At 48.0% G+C, this 24818-nt stretch overlaps 12 protein-coding genes across 12 annotated transcripts, besides 4 other annotated features; 3 read left to right on the forward strand and 9 right to left on the reverse strand.

The window, feature by feature from the left end:
* Positions 1-21589: part of a sequence feature (sequence corresponds to BAC RPCI93-30M24) that runs on past the window's edge.
* On the reverse strand, positions 26-1246 carry Tb927.2.5000 (hypothetical protein, conserved; the record flags this gene model as incomplete). Its single annotated transcript, XM_946583.1, has 1 exon — positions 26-1246. One exon carries the CDS (start codon positions 1244-1246, stop codon positions 26-28), a length of 1221 nt encoding a protein of 406 aa, XP_951676.1.
* On the reverse strand, positions 2037-3539 carry Tb927.2.5010 (hypothetical protein, conserved; the record flags this gene model as incomplete). The annotated part of the gene is made up of 1 exon (XM_946584.1): positions 2037-3539. The coding sequence occupies one exon, from the start codon at positions 3537-3539 to the stop codon at positions 2037-2039; it is 1503 nt and encodes a 500-aa protein (XP_951677.1).
* Tb927.2.5020 (hypothetical protein, conserved) lies at positions 3803-5989 on the reverse strand (the record flags this gene model as incomplete). Its single annotated transcript, XM_946585.1, has 1 exon — positions 3803-5989. One exon carries the CDS (start codon positions 5987-5989, stop codon positions 3803-3805), a length of 2187 nt encoding a protein of 728 aa, XP_951678.1.
* Positions 6424-8571, reverse strand: Tb927.2.5030 (transcription initiation protein, putative; the record flags this gene model as incomplete). Its single annotated transcript, XM_946586.1, has 1 exon — positions 6424-8571. One exon carries the CDS (start codon positions 8569-8571, stop codon positions 6424-6426), a length of 2148 nt encoding a protein of 715 aa, XP_951679.1.
* Positions 8605-8625: a sequence feature (AT_rich).
* Positions 8893-9420, reverse strand: Tb927.2.5040 (hypothetical protein, conserved; the record flags this gene model as incomplete). The annotated part of the gene is made up of 1 exon (XM_946587.1): positions 8893-9420. One exon carries the CDS (start codon positions 9418-9420, stop codon positions 8893-8895), a length of 528 nt encoding a protein of 175 aa, XP_951680.1.
* Tb927.2.5050 (protein phosphatase 2C, putative) lies at positions 10071-11030 on the reverse strand (the record flags this gene model as incomplete). The annotated part of the gene is made up of 1 exon (XM_946588.1): positions 10071-11030. The coding sequence occupies one exon, from the start codon at positions 11028-11030 to the stop codon at positions 10071-10073; it is 960 nt and encodes a 319-aa protein (XP_951681.1).
* On the reverse strand, positions 11279-12463 carry Tb927.2.5060 (GTP binding protein, putative; the record flags this gene model as incomplete). Its single annotated transcript, XM_946589.1, has 1 exon — positions 11279-12463. One exon carries the CDS (start codon positions 12461-12463, stop codon positions 11279-11281), a length of 1185 nt encoding a protein of 394 aa, XP_951682.1.
* On the reverse strand, positions 12677-13195 carry Tb927.2.5070 (hypothetical protein, conserved; the record flags this gene model as incomplete). Its single annotated transcript, XM_946590.1, has 1 exon — positions 12677-13195. One exon carries the CDS (start codon positions 13193-13195, stop codon positions 12677-12679), a length of 519 nt encoding a protein of 172 aa, XP_951683.1.
* On the reverse strand, positions 13406-14953 carry Tb927.2.5080 (hypothetical protein, conserved; the record flags this gene model as incomplete). Its single annotated transcript, XM_946591.1, has 1 exon — positions 13406-14953. One exon carries the CDS (start codon positions 14951-14953, stop codon positions 13406-13408), a length of 1548 nt encoding a protein of 515 aa, XP_951684.1.
* Positions 18015-21216: a mobile genetic element.
* Positions 21590-24818: part of a sequence feature (sequence corresponds to BAC RPCI93-30J2) that runs on past the window's edge.
* On the forward strand, positions 21731-22396 carry Tb927.2.5120 (vesicle-associated membrane protein, putative; the record flags this gene model as incomplete). The annotated part of the gene is made up of 1 exon (XM_946592.1): positions 21731-22396. The coding sequence occupies one exon, from the start codon at positions 21731-21733 to the stop codon at positions 22394-22396; it is 666 nt and encodes a 221-aa protein (XP_951685.1).
* Tb927.2.5130 (hypothetical protein, conserved) lies at positions 22624-23796 on the forward strand (the record flags this gene model as incomplete). The annotated part of the gene is made up of 1 exon (XM_946593.1): positions 22624-23796. One exon carries the CDS (start codon positions 22624-22626, stop codon positions 23794-23796), a length of 1173 nt encoding a protein of 390 aa, XP_951686.1.
* Tb927.2.5140 (hypothetical protein, conserved) lies at positions 23961-24410 on the forward strand (the record flags this gene model as incomplete). The annotated part of the gene is made up of 1 exon (XM_946594.1): positions 23961-24410. One exon carries the CDS (start codon positions 23961-23963, stop codon positions 24408-24410), a length of 450 nt encoding a protein of 149 aa, XP_951687.1.

Genomic DNA, 24818 nt, shown 5'->3' on the forward strand with positions numbered 1-24818 from the left:
CACTGAGTATACACAAATATATTCCTCACTTGTGTTGAAGCCTGAGAGCCATTGGTGGAGTCGGTGGCACGCGCAGAGTCACGCCTTTTGCGCCTGTCTCCTGGTGAACTGGCTTCCCTCGGGTACCACCCGGTGCAAGTAGAGACCCGGAGTTGGCTTCTTCTGTTACGCAGCGGTTTTGTGAACCACGAGCCACGCCAGCTCCGTCCACACACTCCGTTTTTGTTAGTAATACCTCTCCTTTGACCAATATTGCCTCCTCCAACTGCCGTACCCACTGTAAAAGATACTGAACTTGCGCAACCAACTGGGACTGACGCTCCTCCAACCGCGTGGTAGCTTCGTCGTGCTGAAGTTTCAGTGCATGGAAAGCTACCTCTAGCTCCTCACATCGAGCTTCCGCCCGCGTTGCACGCTCCTGAGCATCCCGAAGGGCTGACTGCATGAAATCCAAACGTGAGTCGATGACTGATGGTTCCCTCCCCACAGAATCGAGCGTAGTCGTACCCTCCGCCTTCCGGGCGAGGGACACAACCACGGAAGATGCCCTTGAGTTTGAGGGCGCTGACCGGTTCGAGGGCCTTCGCACACTCTCTGAAGGCGCGGCATAACTCTTGCCCGACACTCTTTGAGTGTGAGCATCAGATCCCGTACTTCCAACACGTTTCAAACCTTCCTGCTGCGGGCGCCTCGGATTATCGGCGCTCGAGCTGCGGGTAACACGACGTGGCTCTGTGACCGGGTCACTTACGACAGGCTTTTTGCGCGGGGTTGGAGTCCTCCGATTCCACCCCGGCTTTGCCGGCGACTCGTCACGGCGGGGCGGACGTGGTGAGGGAGGTCGAAGGCCTTTACCCCGATGTCTCTGGTCTTCCCGCTGCTCCAGAGAAGTGCCAATTGGCGTTCGGCATTTTGCTTTTGTGCACTCGCTTTGTGGTAGTGCACCCGCGACGGCAGCCGTCTCCCTCGTCGGAGCATCACAGTGCTTATGGACGCTGCGCAGGAGCTCTTCGATGTGAGCCATCCGTGCGGCGCTGTCAAGTATTGCTGTTTCGGCGCAAGCAACACTCTCAAGCACGCGGCCAGGGTGCGCTGTTTGATAGTGATCGGTCAGTATACTGCCAGTCGAAGGCAGTGCAGGGGGTTTTCCCCAGAGGGAGCGAGCTGCGGTGACGGATGTAGGCGTTGGCTCAAGCAGTGGGACCCGCACGACGGGGGGTGGGGGAGCCACACCTCTTGTTGCCATGCCGCTCCTCACCGTATCTGTGTCCGTTTCGATCCCCTTGCGATGCTAGGAAACCTTGAAAACTTTACCCTCAAATTATCGGTGCATCGATACGAGCAAATGGGATAGAGAGAATCGCATCGCTAGTAAGTCAAGTGGCAGTGGCACCTCCGGTAAGCGAAAGAAACAACGAGTCGCTCACCCCGAGAATTTGGACGCAAAGACAGAATGAAACAAAATGGAGAGCAACCCGATCTCCCGTGTCTTCATCAAACGGAGCAGGGTCAATATATACGGAGATGGAAGAAGTGATAAATGAACGGTTGTTGTTGTGCCTTTTGCAGCAGTCCATGGTGGGGTTCGCCCCGACTGGTTCGAACAGAGCGGAGAATAAGTAAGAGCACCCCTCCTACTATTCCGTCTATGTCCTTAAAACTTCCAACCCAAGTGCTCCACACCCACATACCCTCATGCACCATCTCATTTCAACTAATTACGTCTCATCCCCCTGCCACGAATATACAGGAATATAAAGCAATCTCAACCATTACCCTCACTTCCCATCGCTGTCCACCCGTTCTGAACGGACGCGGATCAAAATCGGACTCACAGAAGCTTTGCAGAGGCACCGCAATTCAGTCCCAGCGAATATGTTGGCGCAGAAACCACGCAGGGAACCCGAAGAAATGAACCGCACCCACCTAACCCTCTTCTCGGAGACTGGTGACAGGTCGAAACCGGGTCCCTGCCGCGGTTACAAGCATGCAAAAAAAAAAGGAAAAGGAAGAAACAACTTCTATGTGCACCTCTTTTATACTACATGTGCGCTCTGGTCATCCAACTGCGTAATAGCAGCAACTGGGTCGTCGCTGCTCATGGTCGCTTGAGACCTTGGAGAGGTGAGATGCGATAAAAGGTTTGCCAGGGCTTTGCACCAGATATCGGCCTTCGATTTGGATTCCGTGCTTAGCCTCAGAAGCCTTCTCGAAGTTTTCACGAGCAACGTATGCGGAGTGCGTGGGGCGCGAGTGGGACTTCTGCATTCAACTTCCTCTGATTCACATGTTTCTTTGTAGCACACGCGGGTGATATGATCTAACCTAATTTTCCTAGCGAATGTCGTCTCAAAGGTCTCCCAATGCGCCCATAAAAGGAATAAATTCACAATATCCACCCATACCCACCGCGGAGAGCAGGTGCCCGCCCTGCTGCTCCACTTGTAGAACCAGTCACCGCCACATAGCAAAGACACAGGCGCATAGGTGGTCAGCCTCAACTCATCAACCGGAAGCCTAGTCAGGGCGTTAGGACGCAGAGAAACCGTGCCTACGCCCCCCTGAGCACCCGGCAATGGTGACACCTGCAGTGGAGCTGGTAAGGGCTTTGGTTCCTCCGCTTCAAGAAACAGCTCCCCTGATTGTAGTCTGTCACCCTCCAGCTTACCCGTGTCTCTAGAAATTGTATTCTGTAGGTGCTGCACCCGCTCACCGCGACGTGGTGTGTCAAGTGAAAAAATGGGGCAAACGGCAAGGCTATCTGCATGGCCAGTGCGGGAAACCGGCGTACAGTTGGGGCTGTCGTAGCGCAAAGGCTGAACACACGCTTCCTCAAGGGGTTGACGATGGACTAACCTCACAACGCACCGCCCGGGTGAGCCGAACCTGCGCATGCTCAAATCATTGGTGTTTTCCCCCGATGGGTTGAAGCACGCTTCAGGCTTGCTGTAAGAAAGCTGCGGTACTGTTCGGCCGATGGGAAATTCGTCATAAAGTGCAGTAACAGTGTTAATCGCACCCCTTTCGCCATTGACGGAAGAATAAAGACTGTTTGTCCGATGACATGCAGCCTCCCAGCGGCTCCCTTCACAATTACCGTTTCCACGGGGGTTACCGTGAGGTGATATGGGGAAGCTACAGTACCCCGTATCCGTGCTTAGCATTGTAAATCTTCTCCGGTTGCTGTCACTGTCCGGGTACGTGCTAACATTAATGACTAAGCACGGCACACAGCGGTCATCCTCCGCACCTCCCCGGGTGGGCTCCGCTGAGTGAGCAGACGAATTGCAGGTGCGGGTAACCTCCGGCACCGCATCAACTGCTTCTTGAGCACGGGGGCGATTTCCCGACACCAAATCCTTTGGGGACGTGGCAGACGATGCCCTTCTCGTTTCTGTTCCTTCGATTGCCTGCACTTGTTCATCCGTTGCTGCGCCTGCAGGAGGAGAACAGGATATGGTGACTGCGGCGTTGGGCGCGTTGCGCCGCCGACGCCTCTCCAATATCTTCTCTAGGTGTGCCTCGTGTACGGCGTCCATATCTCCACCGAGAAAGACATGGTTCGTTGTTGTTAAAATGATGGACACCACGAAAAAGAAAACACGAATAGGGTAATTCCCATTGGAGAATAAAACGATAATGCCACAATCGGGGGCGGGGTATTACCACATGCACAAGAAGTGGTGCAGAAGAAGGGGAAGAAAATGAGAGCCGCACTAAACCAGGGGATACCAAATTTTCACACGAGTGCGCACTGAAAAAAGAAAAAGAAAGAATCAAGCGATTGAAGTAGTTGAATGCATCATTTCTCTTGTGCAAAGGACTGTTTGCCCGCTAGCCCATGGAAAAGATCAAAATCTTCCCTTGATTCCTCCATCTTCTCTTGCTCCGCCTTAGTGTTTCCGAAAGGCTTCCTATCGCCAAACAGAAGAACCTTATCCCCCCGTTGTATCCCTGTGTCGGTTCCCGGGATGGTCCAGTAGGACTCCATATCCTCTGCAGCGCAGGGGGCGCGTAGAGCCCTCGGAACCTGGAAAGCGTCGACAAGGTTTACACACTGCGGCGCCATGACAGTAACAATGTTATCAAGATGGGAGCTGAGGATGCAGGATTTGCTGGGACTCATCATTTGTTGGGTGAGAAAGTAATCTAACCGGTCCTGCTGCCTGGAAAGGGCAAATATCCACCCCATGTCACGTAGTATTTTTCTCGCTCGAGGATCGGTACAGGCCTGGGTTTCGTCCATCATCACTTCCAGTGCGAACATTTCCATGTACGCTTCGCCGCAGTGCACCACCTGTTCGTGACGAAACATTACCCAGTCGTACCATTGGTGCTCGGAGCCGCCTTTACGCCTTTCTATTTCACGGGATTGCCGTAGGCGCTTCTTCTCGCGGTAATGCTTGTGACTAAAAAAAATCCGATGCCTTCCCAGATCCGCAATTCGTGGTGAATAAAAGGGGTTTTTAACGAACCTATCCAGCGCCGCAAACGACTGGAAACAACTGGAGAGCCACCAACCCCAATGGGTAGTGCCCACATTTTTGACGACCGATTTGAACGCCACCTCTCGAATAAGTGAAGAATGGTCCAACCCATCACGCCGCATCTGAACTGTTAAAAGGACGTCGCACGTTCCGGTGCTCCTGAGGGAGGAATGCACATCCATAAAATCATCCGCAAAACTCTTTAGAGTCGACAAATTATCCGTTAAGAAGTACAGGGTTCCGGCAAGTTTCATCTCATCTTCGTAGTCCGCCGGTTGTGCCTCTGGCTTCGTGAAGGCGGGAAGCACGCGCCGCCAGAGGGTCATGTAAACGTACGATGTGCAGAGAAGCTTTACAAGAGGCGATTGGACATGTTGCACTCCAAAGACTGGGTAATTGCGTCGTCCATCAGGCCCCACCATCCACTTTTGTGCGACGTAGCGGACAATATTCGTCAAACTCCTCTTCAAGGTTCCAACGTAAAGTGCTCCGGATGCCAACCGCATTTGGCGGGTTAGTGCCTGTACGGATGTGAGAGTGGCAGCACCACCCGCAAATACAAGTTTTCCATCAACAATCTCGGACGGAAGAAGTAGGGAAGTAACAGGGATGGTAACATTCTCGAAGTGAAGGACGCCCACGCCGGCAGCAGTCATGGCTTCATTCTCTCCATTAATCGGCCTCGCACTAACGCCCTTTTTCAGCACTCCACCCTCCCTTAGTTGCACTGCGAAAGCATGAATCCCCATGTTGTCATCCTTGTTAAGCGTAAGGGTGGCAGTAACAATAGCCCAGTCCGCACACACGGCACCCACAACAGCAAACTTTCCCGAACCGCGCAGTACAAAAACATTTTCGCCGCGGTTGTAGCGCGCTTCTGTGTTGAGAGGGACGCCTTCAGCAATGAGCTCTCTGTGGGCAATTGCCCCAACAATGTGGCAACTGTCAACGTGGTCCAGCAGAAGTGCCTTCATTTCTTTCGACCCGTACAACGCTATCATTGCCGCGAAGGTGAAGTGGTCTGCAGCCAACAGCGCAAGTGGGGTACAACACATTGCGATGACCTCATAGAAGGTACAAAACAACTGCGGGGTAGAGTTCACCTGCGCAAAAGAAAGAAGTCGCTTCTTGGCAATTGCACGAAGGAGCTGGACGGTTCGCTGAACAGAACTACCCTGGGACTGAGGCAGGTCATCACGCACGACAAAATTTGATGGGTTCCGGGGGAGCACCTCCATTAAAGCCCGCCGCACCTCCTCCTTGTAGTCTATATCGATGCCCTCACAAATAAAGCGGAATGTTGGCTCCTCAAATGCATGTTCCATGCTGTACATCTGCTGTGAAGGATTCAACTCGAAGTGCAGCTGAGGGGAACGATGGAACGTCCGCCGCTGAGCAGTTAGCGGCGCCTTCCAGCAACAGCTTTTAAGGCCCGTGTTCGCGTAAAGAAACCGATACACAATATTTGGGGGCAATTTTGAAAATAGACCCTTGCACATCATCTTCCTGGCCAGACAGGTCTACCGATAGCTGCACAAAAGTTTTGAGGGAGAACGTACTCATGGGTACGTACACAAAGTGGTGAAGAACAAGTAATTAAAAAAGTGTAACACCCCAAACCATACCACTGACCCGGTTTGGGCGCTGACCCCTGCCCTTATTCTTATCTCCCACCAAATCTAGGCGGGTCAACCAATTCCCGCTGCCTCGCTTTAAAACTCTTACCCTTTCCTTATTCGTAAGGAGGGAATGGATAATGCAAAACGAGGATATACATACACCGCCCATTATTGCTTTCCTTCCCCTCGAACACGTGCTCCTATGTGATACATATGATATTGTGACTCCTATTTCCCTTGCCTTGCCACAATTTTGGCTAAGCTTACCTTGACTCGGCATTCCCCAAGCAGACTACGTAGACACCTCGCTGCCACACTTACTCTATGTCCATCTCGTACCACTCGGAGTTGCCCGCCCAGTCTTCCGATGTCATGCGAGGATTGGGAACCGACAGGTCTGCTCGAGAAGCATTATGTGGGTTGCGATTTACCGTTGGAAGCTGCTTCGCTGGTTGTATCTGTTTTGTCGTGGTTCGACCGCCAATAAGCAGGACACAACTAGCATCGACAGCTACCAACCCTGAGTTTTCCTTCACAGTTTTTACGCGCACAAAAAGGGTAGTGTTAAATACCTGTTCCACACGACCAGTCTGGCCGTCGAGATGATACGGAGAGCTGTCGTCATTCTGTATAATCACCTCAGATCCACGGGTAATCATGTTAGCCAGCTGGTCCGTGGTTTGGCGCCGCCCAGTGAGGACTGGCTTGATCTGTGTGGTTGACAAGTAGCGCGTCTCCATCCGATCTGTCAAGACGCATACGTCGTTGCGGTTTAGGCGCACAACACAAGCGACGGATGAGGAATCCGGCAGCATCACTAGATCAAATAGTTTCCATGACCCCGAAGTATGGCCGAAGGAGCCAACGAGATTGCTCCGATGACAGTCATCTGCACGAACCACCAACTCGCGTGTAGCAGTAGCCCTATCGGAGAACACATGTACAACATCACCCAGCGCCTTCACCACCGTGCCACTTTCACCAGCATGCACACCCCCATCGATAACGACATGGGTCCCCTCGGTGAAGTGCTTCACACACAGTGGAAGCTCGACCCGAAGCTTTATTGTCTCGCCCCTCATGGGAACCCGACATGACAAGGCAACCGTATTTGTGTCCAGAAAAATATTTTCTATTGTCCCCACAGTTTCGCGCAGCTGTCCAGATACCACCCGCACCATGTCACCAATGCGCAGCCCCGCTGAGCCACGACCGTTGGAGGCGAAATGGGAAGCAGCCTCACGCACCCTGTTAAGGTCGCTGCTAAAGAAGGCAGCTAACTCCTCTACTGTGGGCTTCTCCATCTTAACCCCACTTATAACCTGGCTGAGGGACACGCTGAGGTGAAGGTATCCTTCGCCATCAAAAATGAGGTCACCCCACGCGTACATTTCACCCCGGTTATGAGCTCCTACGGCAAGATTTGGGACAAATAAGCGTTGGGGCATTCGCACCTCAGGTTTGTTGCAAGTTTTTCCAACGAAGTCCTCCCGAGGAACCACTTTAACCGTCACGCGTCGAGAGGCTGAGTCAACGGCAATTACCTGCGCGATATCCAGGCGGTATTGACGCCGCCGCAGCCGAACAAAGGAGCCTACACGAATCTTATCCTCTGAGGGCCGATGTTCCATCATCTGCATCAGCTCTGAAGGATTTACTAGAGAAATATTGCTTCGAAACAGGCCAACTAACCCGTTGATTGCATTCTCTACAAACGCTTTGCGGTGTGATTCAATATATATATATTCTTTCACGTGATCGAAGCAAAACACCGAAATAATACCCAGGTCAACTTTTCGCTTCTCATAATTGCGACCTATACGAAAAGCGTAGCATTTGTTTACTAATCGGGCGACAAGCACACGAGCCATGCGAGGGCGACACTTAACAGCGAAAACTTTGGGATCCGTATCCTGCGGCAGCAAATGCGAAGCATAACGTAGTGACGACAGCTTCCCTTTAGGAATACCAGAAGACAAAAGCGCTTCTGTTCGGTTCGCTTTTTTCCTACCAGAGCGGTACCGTTCTTCAATAGCACGCGCTACCTCTTCGGCTGTCATGTCCTCTTCTCCCTCAAGAAAGATGTGTCGTTTCCCTCCTTCGCGCATCGCCATCGGACCACCATAGACGTCACTTTCGCTGTCCTCATCACTTCCAACAACAAAACCATCGTCAGATTCCGTTTCCCCGCTCTCTGCAGCATCAATAACAAACTTGGATCGCACCCTTGGGTTCACGCCATCGCTCTTTCTCCCTCCCGAATGCTTAATACGTGATTTGGCCCCATGACGCGAACGCTTCCTCCTTTTATGTTTCCTGCTCTCTTCTCTTTCCTGCTGTTCTTTCTTGTAAACTTCGTCATAACTACCTTCTACTTCTGAGGGGTCGGAGGGAACCACAAGGTCCATTGGTTCATGGTCTGCAAGGAGATCAGCGAGTTCCTTTACACCTAGTTCGTCGGACATACTTCGTGACTACAACAAGGAAGGGTCAAAGTCAAATATATATATATATTAAAAGGCTATGCAGGAAAAAAAAAAAGTAGTTTTTTTTCTTTTGTTCACAACCTAGAACGCGGCGAGCGAGTCAACCTCTTTATTCATCATGACCGTATCATATGCCCCAATATTCCACATTGTACAAATTGGTACTGCTGCCGCAGCCCCACACACCTCGTGCTTCATCGAACGAGAGCCTCTCAGTGGGAAATGGCACCGGGATAACAAATGCGAATGATCATGGTGGTACTCAGAACAATCAACGAGACCCCATGTGCTCAGAGTGCTCTATAAACTAACCTCCGCAAGCAAGCCAACTCCCTGTCCGTGATGGAACTTTCCAGCCCAACGTTTCCCCTTTGCATCGATATATGTCCCTTTACCATGCATTTTGTTGTTTTCCCACTGCCCCTCGTAGCGGGAGCCATCAGGCCAAGTATACGTTCCCGTCCCCCAAAACGAGTTTGCGTACATACTACCCTCATATGTGGCGCCGCTGGGAAACCGTAGCAGACCCTCCCCAGTCATGTCACCCTCAACCCAGCAACCGTCGTACACCAAACCGCCAGCATCTTTAAAAACGCCCTTCCCATGGTGAAAAGGTATGGGAGGGGGAAGTTCCTGCTGTTGTGCATTGCGCGTCGTTGGTGGGTGGGCAGATGGGAATTGTGATTTAGCCGTTCCATCAGCATTCGACTCACGGCGACAGAACTTTCCTTCGTACATACTTCCATCAGCAAAGCGGAAGGCACCAAACTCCTCTTCATCTCGGTGCTCTTCCTTCTTTCTCTTCATTCTGTCAGCGTCCCTCTGCATGATCAACTCACTTTAGATGTGCTTTTTTTTCTCCCTTTGGCACTCTGTGGTCCCCCTGATCTATCGTCGCTTCCGTAGCACAACTTGTGCGGGTGGGTTGGTACAAAACCGGTAGTACTTGTGCACAACGAGAATTTCACTAAGTTGGAAAGAACTTATTGCTGCATTCGATTCGCACGGAACCCCACAGCAAAGACATTATATATTTTTTTGAGAAAAAATAAAGGAAGTGCTTAGCTGCTGTGAGGATGTTAGGAACGTCGTTTCATGAAACGAAGCAGCAAAAATATAAAATTATATTTGCTGCTTTGCGCAAAACAACCGCGCCGTCTTGAAAAAGTGCGAGCGCACTGTGGAAAAAAAGAAAAGAAAAACGGTGAAGTGGGAAGATTTAAAAAAAAAAAAGTAAAACAGCTTCAAAAATAAGGAAGTTCATACAACAACTAAATGAGGTTTGAGGACTGCCAACACTACCTGATGCCCACTTGTAAAATCCCATAGCAAACACTGAGCGCCCTCCTCCACCCCCTAACCAGTTCCGTTCTCTGCGTTACGTGTTAGGAAGAAGCGCTTATCAACCCATGTTGAGGTACAGCAAGCTACATACGTGGGTAACGCAATGCAAGCCAAGACACAAAACCGCGCCTCACTCATAATTTTACATTACTCGAATGATCGTCGGCAAAGCCATCTTCTACCCTCTTCAAAAAGGAACTTTTAAACTGAACGATGATGACGGTCATATTATCCGCGCCAGGAGCAGCCGACACAGGAGCCAGGCAAGAGTCCATCAACCGTTCACATGCCAGCGAAAGATCGCCGTGGTCTCCCACCTCCTCTCGAATAAATTTAACAACCCTTTCGTTAGAAAACTTCTCCCACACGCCATCGCAAGCGATAACAACGAACTCATCCTGAGGCGTGAGCTTCACGTGAAGAACATCTGGAACCGCGCTTATCGCTTGATCCTCAGGTTTTAAATGGTGGTCCTTAAATGCAAAATCACCTAAAGCGCGGCTCAACGACAGTATACCATTTACACGCCCGTTTCGAACGTAACATCCTGCTTTTTTTATCCGCTCCTTTTCCCTGAGAAGAGTAGGTTTATGATCCTCGCTTAGAGGTAAGGGAACCCCTCCCCGACACATAACCGCACGGCTATCGCCAACATTACCGCAGTATAAATTATTCTGCACTAGCACTATGCAATTCCCCGTGCAGCCACTCTGCTCATGAGGCATACTCCTCCGAATAGCTGCATCGCCCGAAATGAAGGCTTCAAAAATCGCGTTTTCTACATTTCCCGAAACAAACGACTCACTTGAAGTTATCCATCTCGCCATATGTGTTGCAGCGAACTGAGCCGTTTTGCATCCCGAGTGTCCATCAAAGACTGCTGCCATAGCAGCGTCATGAGGAGATATATGAAGGGGAAGATTTGGTAGGGAAAGGTGAATGGCGTGGGCATCTTCCATTGTGCTCCTCCATCCCTGCATACTACTTGTGCCCACACGAATTTTATCATCCTCCATCAAAATCGAATACTTATCTCTTACTGGTGTACATAGCACCGCCTGTGCATGAGAAGCATAGGCTCCAAATAAGTCCATTTTCTATTATCGTTCCTTTCTTGCTATACCAGTGCGCCTAGCTATAAGCTAGTGTCCCGAGAATAGAAAGGAAAAAACAAAGGAGAAAGCCGTATTGAAACGGACATCGGAAGCATACGCAATCCACGTCTCACAACTTATCATTCAAAAATGGAACGCAAACACAAAACGGTTTAATTCATGGGATAGAGGAAGCCCTCTTGTTAGTAACACCAATATCGTGGTTATTGAACTTCATCTCTTTTCTATTACTTCTTACCTCCTTTAGCTGCATTAAATTTGAAGAAGATTATATCACCGTCCCTTACCTCATAGTTCCTTCCCTCCTGATGTTGCTTACCTGCTTCGCGACAGGCAGCTTCACTCTCCAATTTTTCGTAGTCCTCCCAGTGAATCACCTCGGCACAGATGAACCCTTTCTCCATGTCAGAATGAATCTTTCCAGCGGCCTGAGGGGCTTTTGTGCCACGTTGTATTGTCCAACATTTCACTTCATCCGGGCCCGCTGTAAAATAGTGAATCAAGTTAATCGCATGGTAAGCACTGGTTATAATCTTCGGAACTTGAGACTTAGTTTTATTTTGCTTGAGAAATTCTTCGGCTTCTTCTGAAGACATATTAAGGAGGTTGGCCTCCATCTCCGCGGAAACTGGGATAAGAAGCTCCCCGGTATGCTTGTCGATCCATTCTTTTAGCTTCGCAAGCCACTTACTCCGTTGACGGATGAAATCTTTCTCGGACATATTAGCCAGAAATATTGCCGGTTTTGCCGTCAATAGTTGAAGTGTATTGAGAAAGTCGATCTCCTTATTATTCCACTGATAGCACCGAACCTGTTCACCCTTCTCTAAGTGATCCCTTACCTTATGCAATATTTCTAGATCATTCTTTTTGGTTTTATCAAGTCCGCGATTGACTATCACAGTTAATTTATCAATCAAACCGTTGACAACCTGTAAATCCTTCAGTACGAGTTCTGAAAAGATGATGTCCAAGTCCCGGACAGGATCGAGTTCACCCTCCACATGAGTGATGTCTTCCTCCTCGAAAACACGGATCATATGAATAACACCATCACATTCATTGATGTGAGATAAGAAAGCATTGCCAAGCCCCTCCCCGTGACTGGCCCCGCGTACCAAGCCAGCAATATCACGTATATGAACCTGTGCTGGGACAACAGACGCCGGCTTGTTAAGCTGCACCAGCTTGTCAAATCTGTCATCCGGAATGTTTATGTCCGCCGTATTAGGATCTATCGTGCAAAACGGACGATTTTCCGCTGGAACTCCCTTTTTGGATAACACGTTAAAAAATGTGGACTTACCAACGTTCGGGAGCCCAACAATGCCGACCTTCAGATTACTGCCTGGCCGCCCGAGGAGAACCGTAAGGGACTCCTGTGATTTGTCATCCTTCTTCTTAGGTGGCATATATTTCCTTCCAAATTGAAGTTTAGTTAGCACAATTCAGGCGGCTAAGGGTCAAAAGGGTTGAAACAAAATGAAGAAGGTACTTATTTACAACAAGAAGCACCCAGTACACGCAAATACGCATTTTAAAAAAAAAAAGCGCAACAACTCGATAAGCCTTTGGGTTATATGGATGGCTAACATTGGTAAACGAACGTTATGCCGCCATTTATGTCATAGACTGAATCGAGCAATCGACATATCATTAACTGAGCTCTCTTCTTCATCTCCGGTGAAGTGGGTGACACTGGGTTCTTGTACACCGCTTCCACCATCGGTAGAACTATACGAACGACAAGCGCAGGCACAACAATTGTTTTGTAACAATGCCTTCAACTCCTCTAGCTCCCTCGTTTTCGACGATATGAGGGCCGCGTTTTCGGCAAGGGCCTCCAAAAGAACGCGGTCGTCACCATCGGCATTTAGGGTGCTAATATCGTTGCTCGATAACGTCTGATGTCTTGTCCCTGAATTACGTCCTTCATCATTCAAGAATTCATTGATGTTAGCGTTGCTCTCCTTTAGTTTTTGAATATACTTTTCAATTTCTTCGATTTTATATGCAATGATCTCCATTTTATCACCATCCGACACAGGACCAATTAGCTTCCGCGGTAAAGCGGCGCTCCGTCGGAGCATGAACACACCCGGGAGAACCATATCCCCCCAACCATCACTACCGTCACCCGACATATCCTTTATACTAAAACAACACACACAGATGTATATACCTAGAAAAACGAACGTCTCAACAAAGTGAAAGTTTATGTGTGATATAAAGATAAATTTATATCACAGTGACAATCGCAATAACGCTCCAAGCAATACAAAGCAAAATGAAAGCTTTAACCTGCACTGAGGCATAATTCAAAAAAAAAACTAAAACTAGATTGCCACACATATCTACAATTTTAACTTAGAAATGAGCGAAACACAATCTAGGGCTAACTCAACAGCCCTCACAGACCGCCGAAACTCTTCGCAATCCACCATGTGACCACTTGATACATAAGACCTACCGCTTCTGTACTGCCCAACAACACTATTTGCATATGACATCGAACTCATCAGCTTAGCGTGATCCTCAGCAATTTTCTCTACCTCCTGGACATACGTTGCCGGAGGCTCCACCAAAGAGGGGTTAAGACAAATAGCATGTGAAACCAGCACGGCGTGTATGGCGCCAGCAAAGTGCCGAAGGTACGCATTCTGACTACCGTGACGGGGTAACCGACGGCAAATATACTCAGCTAAAAACAGACAACATATGCCAACGACCCCGCCGTTGGTATACATCGAACCAGAATACACCTCGTAGGCGTATTGAGCTGCCTTTTCACACACTTCTAGTAGAGCCAACTTGGTGATGGGATCACCAACGGGAATTACTATTGTCGCCACACTGTTTTTTCCATATATCCAAAGCCCTCCCTCTCTTGACAGCGTTGCTCTGCGCACCATTCCGACCTTAAAGAAACCCCGCTTCGCTGATCCAGCGTATTCTGCCCACGCACAAAACTCGTGCTCGGTATGAAATGGTGTTGCTCCCGTTGCATGCTGGATAGCGTCACAGACACACAACGACAACCGCTCAAGAGAGACTATTCCCATGTCAAAAAGCAGTTCCTTCAGCTCACAACACATCAGGCGCTGGGATCCCAAGAAACTAACCCCTATACTGCCCACCAACGTTAGAAAGTCCTCCAACACAGCACCTCTCATCTCAAGTGAGCACGAAAACAGCAGTATACCACCTTCTCTACAGTCACCCTCCAACAGCATTCGTGATTCTATGGGCAAGTTAACAGATATAAATACCCCATCTTCCACATAAACCTCACTCAACTGTGTTTCCACAGATGACAATAAACACTGACTAACTTCTAGCATGTGGGCATCACTCGTTAAAAAGTATATATTCTTTTTTTGGATCACAACATTAGAAATAAGTTGCGCAAGAAAGGCACAATCACCTTTTGCCAAAACACCGCAGCTGAGCAAAATCGACTCCACTCCATGCAAGCAGCAATGACTAAATGTTGACTTACACCTTTCGGACCACAAGAAGCCGAAATAAGCTTCGTTGGCCCACTCCTTCAGCAACTTTACAGCTTGATGCAAATACATACGTTTCCGGTAACAACAACTGACGCCGCCTACAACACCATCTACTGCACCGAAAAGCCTACATACTAAAAAACCAACCAGCAAACGCGACGATTCTTCATAAAAATAAACTTCATTTAAACCTGAAGCCCGAGAAAGCAGCAAGGCACCAAAAAGCTGATTACAACTGTCCCCGCTTTGCATCATACTGTATTTGACAACATAGCTAAACCACGCAGCCTTAACACTAATACCAGAAGAATCAACAAACAAAAAACGTCTACGACGCCCATATACTTCAAAAAAACATATATTTAAAAAAGTTAACAACTCTTTCAAATTCATACTAATCACGCTAATACAAACCTCATAATCAGACGCAAATCCAACATAGAAAAAGAAAAGGGGATAAATCCGGTTAATTCCTCCTTCCGCCACACCAGCAGCACAAACACAACAAAAATGACGAAAAATGATACCAAATCACAACTACAAAAGAAAAAAATAAAAGTTACGAAACCATCCCGACACCTTGAAACATTTGAACAACACAAATAGCTGCGGGGGCTACGACAACCACAACAACGCAGCAACCAGTGGACCCTCTGAGGGACGGATGCTCGCACCGCAAAGAAAACTTCGGAGAGCACCACACACACACACACACACCCGTCTGAACCGCTCCCGTCGCGAGAAACAGCCTCCGCCTCTTCTCAGGTCAAGCACCGCTTAATACCACCGAACCAACATTCCCCACTGCATTCCGCACCCACACCACGGAAACACCACCGTCCAGACACGCTACAACAGTAAATATGAGTAGGGCCCGTCAAAACACACGGCATCCGGTGGGAAATGCCAACACGTTGCCACAAATTGGCGCAATCATGCAAAAGTCACTACCGCAACAACCGAGGGCACTCCAGTAGCCTCAGTTGTCATATCTTCGCTTTTCCTCCCGCTCCTGGAGACACCCTTGCTGTCCCACCAACCGCCTGAATCTACGCGCACCTGCCCGCAGACGGCCCTTTTGTCACCGGTTTCCGCCCACACCTGTCACCGCAGCAACAGCCCGCCTATACTCCACGAGCCGGTGCCGGCAGAGGGAAGTGCCTTGCTTTTCGCATAATGCCACTGAACAAAGTCCCAAGCGAAAACAATGAGGGACAGCCGCACAAGACCGCCCAGTAGCGTAGTGACGGCAGCTCAGATAGAGCGCTGCGGACCCAATGGATGCCATGACGGCTCTGAGGTTTACCCCCCCCCCCCCCGTGGAGGCAAACTCAGCGAGACCGGGGTCAAAGGGCCCACTTGCCTTGTTCTGCCGATAAAACATAGAAAGGCGACAGGTGACCCGCGGCATCTGGTTTCCTGTCAGCAAGGTGGTGTCGACCACTGCAGCCCCATCGTGCAGTGGGTGCCATTCCCCAGCGTAAGAAAAGCATCGGTTGGGTGTGTGCCCTATCTGGTCCCCGGATGAACCTTCCCAACATATCGCTAGTCACATTCTTTTGCGGCGACCCACCCTCAAGCCCTTGCTAGCGGCCAAAGCTCTTCAGACACGGGTGTACTGGTACTTGTTGAGGATTTCCCTCACCTTATTCGGGTTCCATCTTTGGTGCTTCAGTGCGTTAGAAGGTCCGCCATATGCTGGCTCGTTGGGTGCATTTTTCGATACGTAGAACACGGTCTCAACGTCTTATTGGCGAAGCTCCGGCAAATTGCTATGGGGGCCCAGTGACCGGGCAAAGGTCCTACGTTTGAGGAGTCGCGGCTGACGGGCGACTTTTGAGTACCACATTTCAAAGGAAAATGGGGGGGGGGCGGCCAGTGATTCAATCGGTTCGTCCGGAACATTAAGTGGCCTTGGAGATGAAATCCTTTACTTGCCTCGGAAGCGACGCAAATCTCTCACTATAGTTGGGGAGAAATAGCCCTCGCCCCTCCGGCGTCCAAGCTTGCACGCGGAAGTACCCTAAGGGTGACGCTACCTAATCATAGAGGGACAACGCATCACAAGAACTTCGAACTGCGGAAAGATAAGAGTGCCCTCGGTTGTTGCGGTAGTGACTTTTGCATGATTGCGCCAATTTGTGGCAACGTGTTGGCATTTCCCACCGGATGCCGTGTGTTTTGACGGGCCCTACTCATATTTACTGTTGTAGCGTGTCTGGACGGTGGTGTTTCCGTGGTGTGGGTGCGGAATGCAGTGGGGAATGTTGGTTCGGTGGTATTAAGCGGTGCTTGACCTGAGAAGAGGCGGAGGCTGTTTCTCGCGACGGGAGCGGTTCAGACGGGTGTGTGTGTGTGTGTGTGGTGCTCTCCGAAGTTTTCTTTGCGGTGCGAGCATCCGTCCCTCAGAGGGTCCACTGGTTGCTGCGTTGTTGTGGTTGTCGTAGCCCCCGCAGCTATTTGTGTTGTTCAAATGTTTCAAGGTGTCGGGATGGTTTCGTAACTTTTATTTTTGTGAGGTTGAGAAAGGAATCGTCCATCCTTACCACTTTCCTTGTTATTCGTTCTTTCCTTTCTTATATATGCATAGAAAAACTATTACTGAGGAAAGTTTTTTAAAAAGGTAAGTAATCGCTGTAAGTTTTGAGAGATGGTAACGACAACCCCTCCAACTATATTGGATGCCGAATGGAAAATAAGTTTGAAAGAAATAAGGACTTTTGTGAAGCAGGGCGGTCGGACCACATTTTCATTCGACTATTGTCCCCCTTTTGGAAATACAGCGGTACACGTAGACGGTTTGGTGAGGCTTGAAAATGGAGAGCTTCGAGTGATTTTTGACTAGGCAGCTAAATTTCGTCGATTTACGGAGCTCGTTGGTTTCCTTCAATATGCCCTAAAACATTGAATTCTTGTGTATGTTCAAAGAAAATAGAGATATGTTTCGTAACGAATGTCTAGCACTAGAAGCAAATAAGTCTAATTTATACCAACAGTACGAAATGACAAGACCACAAATGAATGATGAGCACTGGAGAATGCAAAACCAGTCGATGGAACTGAATAGGCAAGTTGAAAGGTTCATGCAAGAAAATTGTGCTTTGAGAGGGGAAATGGAACAGATGCTCTTCCATAACAATAGGTTAGTAGTTGTCATTGAATCGATAACACCTGAGTTACACCACTGGAAGATATTAGCAAATACGGACGCCACACATAAAACGGATCCAGTTGTCGAACAAGGGAGAGTAAAGAATGAATCAGATCAAAAGGAAAAAGGTAGAATAGAAATAAAGTTCCCTTTTGACTCATACAAATCACAGTTTTGTCAGAAATCAAGCGGTTAACATGTAAGGAACCACAAGGTAGGAATCAGAGGCATTCAGCAGGTAAAAATAGCTTTGTGGGCAAGGGTTTTCCCCCTAAAGAAAACATACGGACGTTTAAAGGGGAGATCGAATACATGACGGAGACATCACCGGAACAGTTTTTTAACTGCGTACAAAGAATTGTTCCCATTACCACAAAAACCGGATTACGGGTCACAATGCGTCTGGGAGCAATTTGCGGCGTGGATAAGTGCAGTGGGAGTATAAGGATCTCAGAAGGTGGGATAACAGTCGGGAGGTCGATTCACACTTATCTTCGAGTCTTACAAACAGCGAAAGCCCATCCGGGGGTGCGAGTGGAAGCGTTGGCAAAGGCAGTACATGACTCAAGGAGGGACGAGGATCCATACCATCAAGCATACCCAAAAGTTCAAAAACCGACTTCCCAAGTTAGCAGAATACGATGCTTCCGATGTGGGAAGTTGGAGCACTACAGTGCGTCATGCTTCGTTAAGGATGCCAAGGTTCCGTGGAAGCCAACAAGCGAATACCGGCCCCGGAAACAGTAAGCTTCGGGGCCGAGAAAATATTGGAATCCGTATCCATGGTTACGGGGCCAAGGACCCACAAGTGGGTAATAGCGAATGGAGAAATGCCACGGAAAACTTGCCGGGTAAAGGTCTGATGGTAGAGGAGGACACAGAGGACACAAAGGGAAGAGAGCCAGCAAGAGAAACGGCATCCCCAGTTTTGCGCCCTACGAAAACACCGGTAAACGAAGTTATCGTTATAAAACTGGCGACCCACGATCCGGTTATGGCGGCGTGGGCTTCATAATCGAATTGCATAGCAAGGGTCATGAGGACACAGTCAACTTGGGAGCAGCGGCGGTCGATTCTCAGAAGATTCTGCGAGTTTGCGGCAAAACACAACGTGGAGCCAAGTGAGGGGAATGTTCCCATCTTCATTGTGAGTTTGTAACTGGACAAAAGCAGCGCCGTGAGGTATACAGGAACTCTTTTGTCGATGCTGGCAGCGGAAAAGGCACTAGCAAGAATGTTTTTGTTGGGTTTGCAGAGAAAAGTGGAGGAAACACCAATAAAGCAGGCCTGCCCCATGGAGATGTGGGAGCTGGACATGATAAGCGACACAACGGAACTGGAAAGGGAGCGAGTGGCCATGCGTCTGTCTTGGGTCACTGCCAGTCGTTGGGGAGAGATTGCTTCGCTGCAAAAGGAAAATTTTGTCGCTCATCCTCAGGACGAGGAGGCACTAATCGTCGACTGGGGGGCATCCCAAAGACATTCAAGTTAGATCCACGCAGAGCAGCGAGATATGTGGTCATCGCGGGCGAGGACGCCAAAAAGTTGAAGAAAGTCGTAAGGTTGATGGTGGATGAAGAAAAACTAACCACCATCAGCACAAGGGACGTGGAAAACATTCTGAAACCTTACGCAATGACGGTACATTCTATAAAAAAAAAAGGGGGTCTCTACCTCATGCGACCGTAGCGGTGGTAGAAAACGACCTCGACTCACACATTCTGGCCCAGATGGGAAAACACGCGGACCCCATGGAATTTCGTCGGAGCACCACTAGGAATTTAGGGTCGTGGGTGGCAGTGCTAAACAAGTAAATTTAACAGTGCTCATGCATAAACGGAGGGTGAGTGGGCCACGTTACTGTGGAAGGTTCAGAATCCAACGATAAAAATAATAGGACAGGACCTTTATTTCAGAGACACAACATTCTCCGACGCACCCATCAAACCAAGGTCGCCTCGGATACTGAGCAACAGGAGTCACCGTAACAACAGATGAATGTGGAGACTTTATCGCTAAAATGGATCAAGTAACGACTGAATAGTCAATATTTACAGCTCTTCAATGATGTTTGGGAGACCATGCGCAGACCGGCCAGGAAAGAAGGTCGGGAATACGAGCCAAAATTGACGATTTCAGACCAGAATACTATCACCGTGGAAAGAGAGGGTACAATTCAGAAAGTGTCCAACAACCCTACCACGGGTTGGGCGGTGCCCTTCACGGTAGTTGAAGAGAAGCCAACGGGTTGTCGAGGGCGAATCATTACATGGCCAAAGTCTAAGAATGCACAGGACGATTATGAAGCTATTGTTCCTCTGGGACACGTGCCACGCTACCTGGATGCTGTCCATGATGAGGGTGCAGCGCTTTGTGATTTAAAAGCTTCGTTTTCTTAAAAGCGGGCTTGCTGATGGACACCCGATCAGGTTTCTTATGCCGGACGGCAGGTGGAAAGCTCGTGGAACTTGCCCGACTTCCTATGGGTTACAAGTGTGGCCCGGGAGTCTTACACACGGCCCCGTGTGTATTGGCCGGGGACTCTGCAGTAGTGAAAGCTGAATATGCAGCGCCTTCGTAGCTAAAAGTACATGTGTGGATTGATAATATTCGTATTAGCAGTCCACGGGAAGTTGTAAACTGATGGAACAAGGTGATTAGAAGAAACATGTTACAGCGCGGCGCAACTTCATGGAAAAGCAAGTCCATCACCGCACTATATGATTTCATTGGAGTCCACTTTGGTCATGGTTCAAAGATGGTGCCATTGAGCAAAAAAACGGTGCGGAAACTCAGGAGGCTATCCCACTGAGAGGGTTACTGTTGACAGTTTGGAGAGCATAGTATCCCGAATGATGTATGCGGCAGGGGCACGGGGAGGTTCTCTGTTCCGACATTTTTTTTTCTTAAAGATGGTAAGACGGCGCTTGTCGGAGCTCAACAGGTGTGTCTTGGCGCAGAACGACATGGCACGGCTTTCCCTCCAGGCAATCCGCATGGGGCAGGAGTGACTAAGCGGGTTGATCGAAAAAGAACCCGTTAAGCCGTCAAGGTAATTACCGACTTCTGCAACATCGGTTACCGATGCTTCTATACACGGCTGGTGAGCTTCACTTTTTAAGGACAATGGGAAAGTATGGGCTTCAGGAGGCCAGCGGGCACAACCTCCACATTGTATCTCTCATACCAAGGCGAGAGCAGTGACATTGGCATTGAGAGCTTTTCAGGGCAGCCTGCTTAATAATATTTACGTATGTGTGGATAATACTACAGTTATGCATGTCACGAAAAAAGGTAACACACACTCCGATGCTTCGGTTCAAGAAGTAAGTTTAATAGATCATGTTTATCTGGAGGAAGGCATCGAGGCTCTTTGGGACTATGTTGTTTCATTAGCGAATTTCGCTGATGGTATCTCACGGAGGAGGGCGGTTTTTCCATCGGACTTAGCGAAAGGGTGGAACTTGTGATAGGGAGCGCGGGAGGCGGGATGAGAACGCTTTCACCAATTCCTTATCGTAAGTGTTTTGTTTCTTTCATTGTCTTAATATTGGGAGTTTTACCTACATTGAAAAAGCTTACCGTGATACCCCAAAATTGGCCATTTAAATAATTATATCTTTATCATAATTCTCTTCTATATGTAGGAGTAGGTAAGGTGCAAACTATTCTTTTCTTTTGTAGTTGTGATTTGGTATCATTTTTCGTCACTTTTGTTGTGTTTGTGCCGCTGGTGTGGCGGAAGGAGGAATTAACCGGATTTATCCCCTTTTCTTTTTCTATGTTGGATTTGCGTCTGATTATAAGATTCATCCGTGCGTGTTGTATAATTATTGATTGTTTTATGTTTGTAATTGGTTATTTGTTGCTTGTTTCTTATATTGCTCTTTTATTTGCTTCGTTGATATGCTCAAATATATTCTTTTACATGTTTGTAGTGTAGTGTAGTTGAAGGAAAGGGTCCTAGTTTGTACCTGAGTATTGTGTTACTCTTTTTTATATATGGGAAGGAATTGCCAATGCTTATATCTGCCTCCTTTGTGTCTTACCAGCGCATGATCGTTGCAGAACATCGTGTTACGGCTACAATGAAAGGTGTTGTTGATGTTATGCTCGAGCAGCTTCCTCGTTATGACACTAAAGCCGTCTATCAGTATGATGAAAGCGTGTTTCATTTTCTTGTTGAAAATGAACTTGTGTACGGTTGTGTCACAGGTGTGGATCACACAAAGCGCGTGGTATTTGAATTTTTGTCACGTATCCGTGATTTCTTTAAAAAAGAGTTTGCTGGTAGCGATAGGCGATATCCACGACCCTCGGCTATTTCTTTCAGTGCTTGCAGTAAATTCGGCGCAGTGCTTTCAGATAATATGCGGTCATTCAATGAAACTAATAGTACAGATAAACTTGGTGAAATTAATAAACTTGTTGATGATACGAAGCATACAATGTTGGGGAACATAGACGTGCTAATTGATCGCGGGGAGCGAATTGAATTATTGTGTCATAAGACGGAAGTGCTTAACACCGGATCCCGTGCTTTTCAGTCCAGTGCTAGGTCGTTAAAGTGGAAAGTGTGTATGGGAAAGATGCGGTTTGTTATTGGGACGTTTTTACTTTTCCTTTTCTTTGCGACCATATCTTTCATTTTCATTTGCGGCACTAACCTCAAGTGCAAAAAGTAGGAAACACGCTATCACGTAGTCGGACATTTTTTCATAGTGTAGTTTTTTATAGTTATTTCCACTTTGAAAAAAAAACATTGGTCACTTATTGCAGTTGCAGAGTAAGTGGTATTTGACAGATACCTGCTGTTTTATTGCATTATCTTTCGGGTCTTATCACTAAAAAGCAAAAAGAAGCTATACAAGGAAAGGGAAACTTGTCAAGGAAGTCCATTCTAAAAGAACCTATGGTGGTTACTTTGGTGGAACCAACGAAATGGGCTAATTTAATAGAGGAATACCCAGACACTCTTTATTCTTCCGAATCGGCAAAGAATGTTGAAAATGTACTCTCGAAAACGTCTACGAGGAGGCACCAAAAAGTGCTGTTCAACGCCGCCAAACCCTTTATGCCAAAAATGATACACGATTGCATTGGTACTTCGATTCTGAACTCTCTTGTTAAGTATGGTACTGTTACTACCGTCGACGGCGTTTGCAAAATAGTTTTCGAGTCTTGTGAAAAAATTCTGAGATGCCGATGCAGCCCTGAAAATCAACGAATTGAATCGTTGGGTTCGCTTTTGGAACGCATTGTTTACCGCTACGACTGTTTGGGTAATTACCGGCAAAACATCATCGAAGTACTGAAGTCTCTAAGGCCCTCACAGCTTATGGGCACCCCTGTGCTCTTGTTGGCTGCCGCGCGACTGTTAATTCAAAATAGGGATTTTGCATCTTTGGTTCTGACAAATAGTGAGGCTCGAACGGAGTTTTTTTCAGCCTCCTTAGTAAGAACGAATAGGGGCGTCGTATCTGCTTTCTGCAAAATTCTTTTATCAGAAGATGCTTTAAAGGACGGTGAAATGACTGGTCTTTGTTCGGCGTTTATTTTCGATTCCTTTTCCGGATTGTATGAACCAAAAGCCACGCTGCGACCGATGAAAGACATAACACTACTACTGGCTAGCTGCGGTTCCATTGATGGGGTCCGAAATCTCGGGAAAAGTCTGGCGCGTTGGCCGGATATTCACGGTAGGGCAAAGGGTGATGATTATGCCAAAATTGTGGCTCATATTTTATCCCGCCTACCTGATACCGACAGCGGATTGCCGCTTGTTAAGGCAGTTCTTCACTCTGAAGAGGATATAAATGATCGACTTCGTTGTCGCAAATCATCTCATTTGCATCTTCTCGCTTCAATTGCTGAAAAGCAGTCGTACGTTCAAGTTCTCTCAGAGGCATTGGGTACTTCTGTGGAAAAGAAGCTTGCGAGTGCTGTTGTGCAGTACCGAAGAGTGACGAAACCACGAGTGGTTTCGACAAAAGAGTTGCTTTCCCGAAAGCTTGCCGATATGCGGAAAGGCTCCGGGGAGAATGACAGCGCGCGTAACGTTTCCAAGAGATTCCGTGAATGGTAATGAATATCCTTACTATATATATAGCGTTTAGTTTGTCATGGTGTTGAGGGATCATGTGATATTGTGTTATTGCCATTTTTAAAAAAAGTCCTGTACTTAACGCATTACATTTCTCCCCTCCCTCCTTTCCCCTACGGGAGTGGCAAAAAGGTTTAAAAGGCAGAATGAAGCGTGTAGCTCAGAGTGCCCTTATCGCACGGTCGTGTGGGACATTTCTGTGCTCGAGGCGATGCAGCTTACTTGAACACAGGACGAAAGGCTCCATGTTCATGAAGCATTTAGATTTATATGCTAGACGGGATCCCCAGCTGGCTCCTTACTTGCTTAGGGAAGTTGACATAGAATATAAGAGGAGGTGTCGAAAGGTCTCGTTTTGTGCATGGATATGCGTATTTACCGCTGTAACTGCAGTGCAAATTCGTATGCAAAGTGAGCAGTTGCACTACATGCGTTTGTACGCCGATTGTGTAGAAGCTGAGCAACGCGCTAAGGATGAGGATGGGATCCGGCGAAGGAAGGCACTTGTTGCATTGATGAACGTTGCGAAAGATGCATTCGGTCGGAATCAGTCATGGGGTAATGAAGATCAAGAAAAGGCTCTCAAAGAATTGTGAATTATTGGTGACAATCGGCGTGATAATCGGCAACGTTTCTGAAGGATAGAGAAGCTGCTTTCCCTGTTGACGGTTAGTGCAGCATGGAACTTGTCCTCTGTTTCTTTTATTACGCCTACATTTTGCTAACTTTGTTGTAGCGCTGGTTCTTTGTGTTGCGCCTCCTTTTGGGTCGGTGCTGGATTTTAAACCTTAGTAACAAACGTGTAAACCTTTTTTTTACTCGGGGTGTCGTACATGTCACTGGGCACCATCGTGCATATTCTTATATTCCACTTAAAAGCTTTTTAAATCTTTTTTGAGTGCTTTGTCATCTAAAGACCGATATGCAGAACTGTCTCGAGCATATATGATTTGTTGGAGATAAGGGGGTTAAAGCGTTTGTATCCATCGTGGTTAGGTAGTCAG

Source organism: Trypanosoma brucei, chromosome 2 (genome assembly GCF_000002445.2).
Source record: "Trypanosoma brucei brucei TREU927 chromosome 2, complete sequence".
NCBI classification, from domain to species: domain Eukaryota; phylum Euglenozoa; class Kinetoplastea; order Trypanosomatida; family Trypanosomatidae; genus Trypanosoma; species Trypanosoma brucei.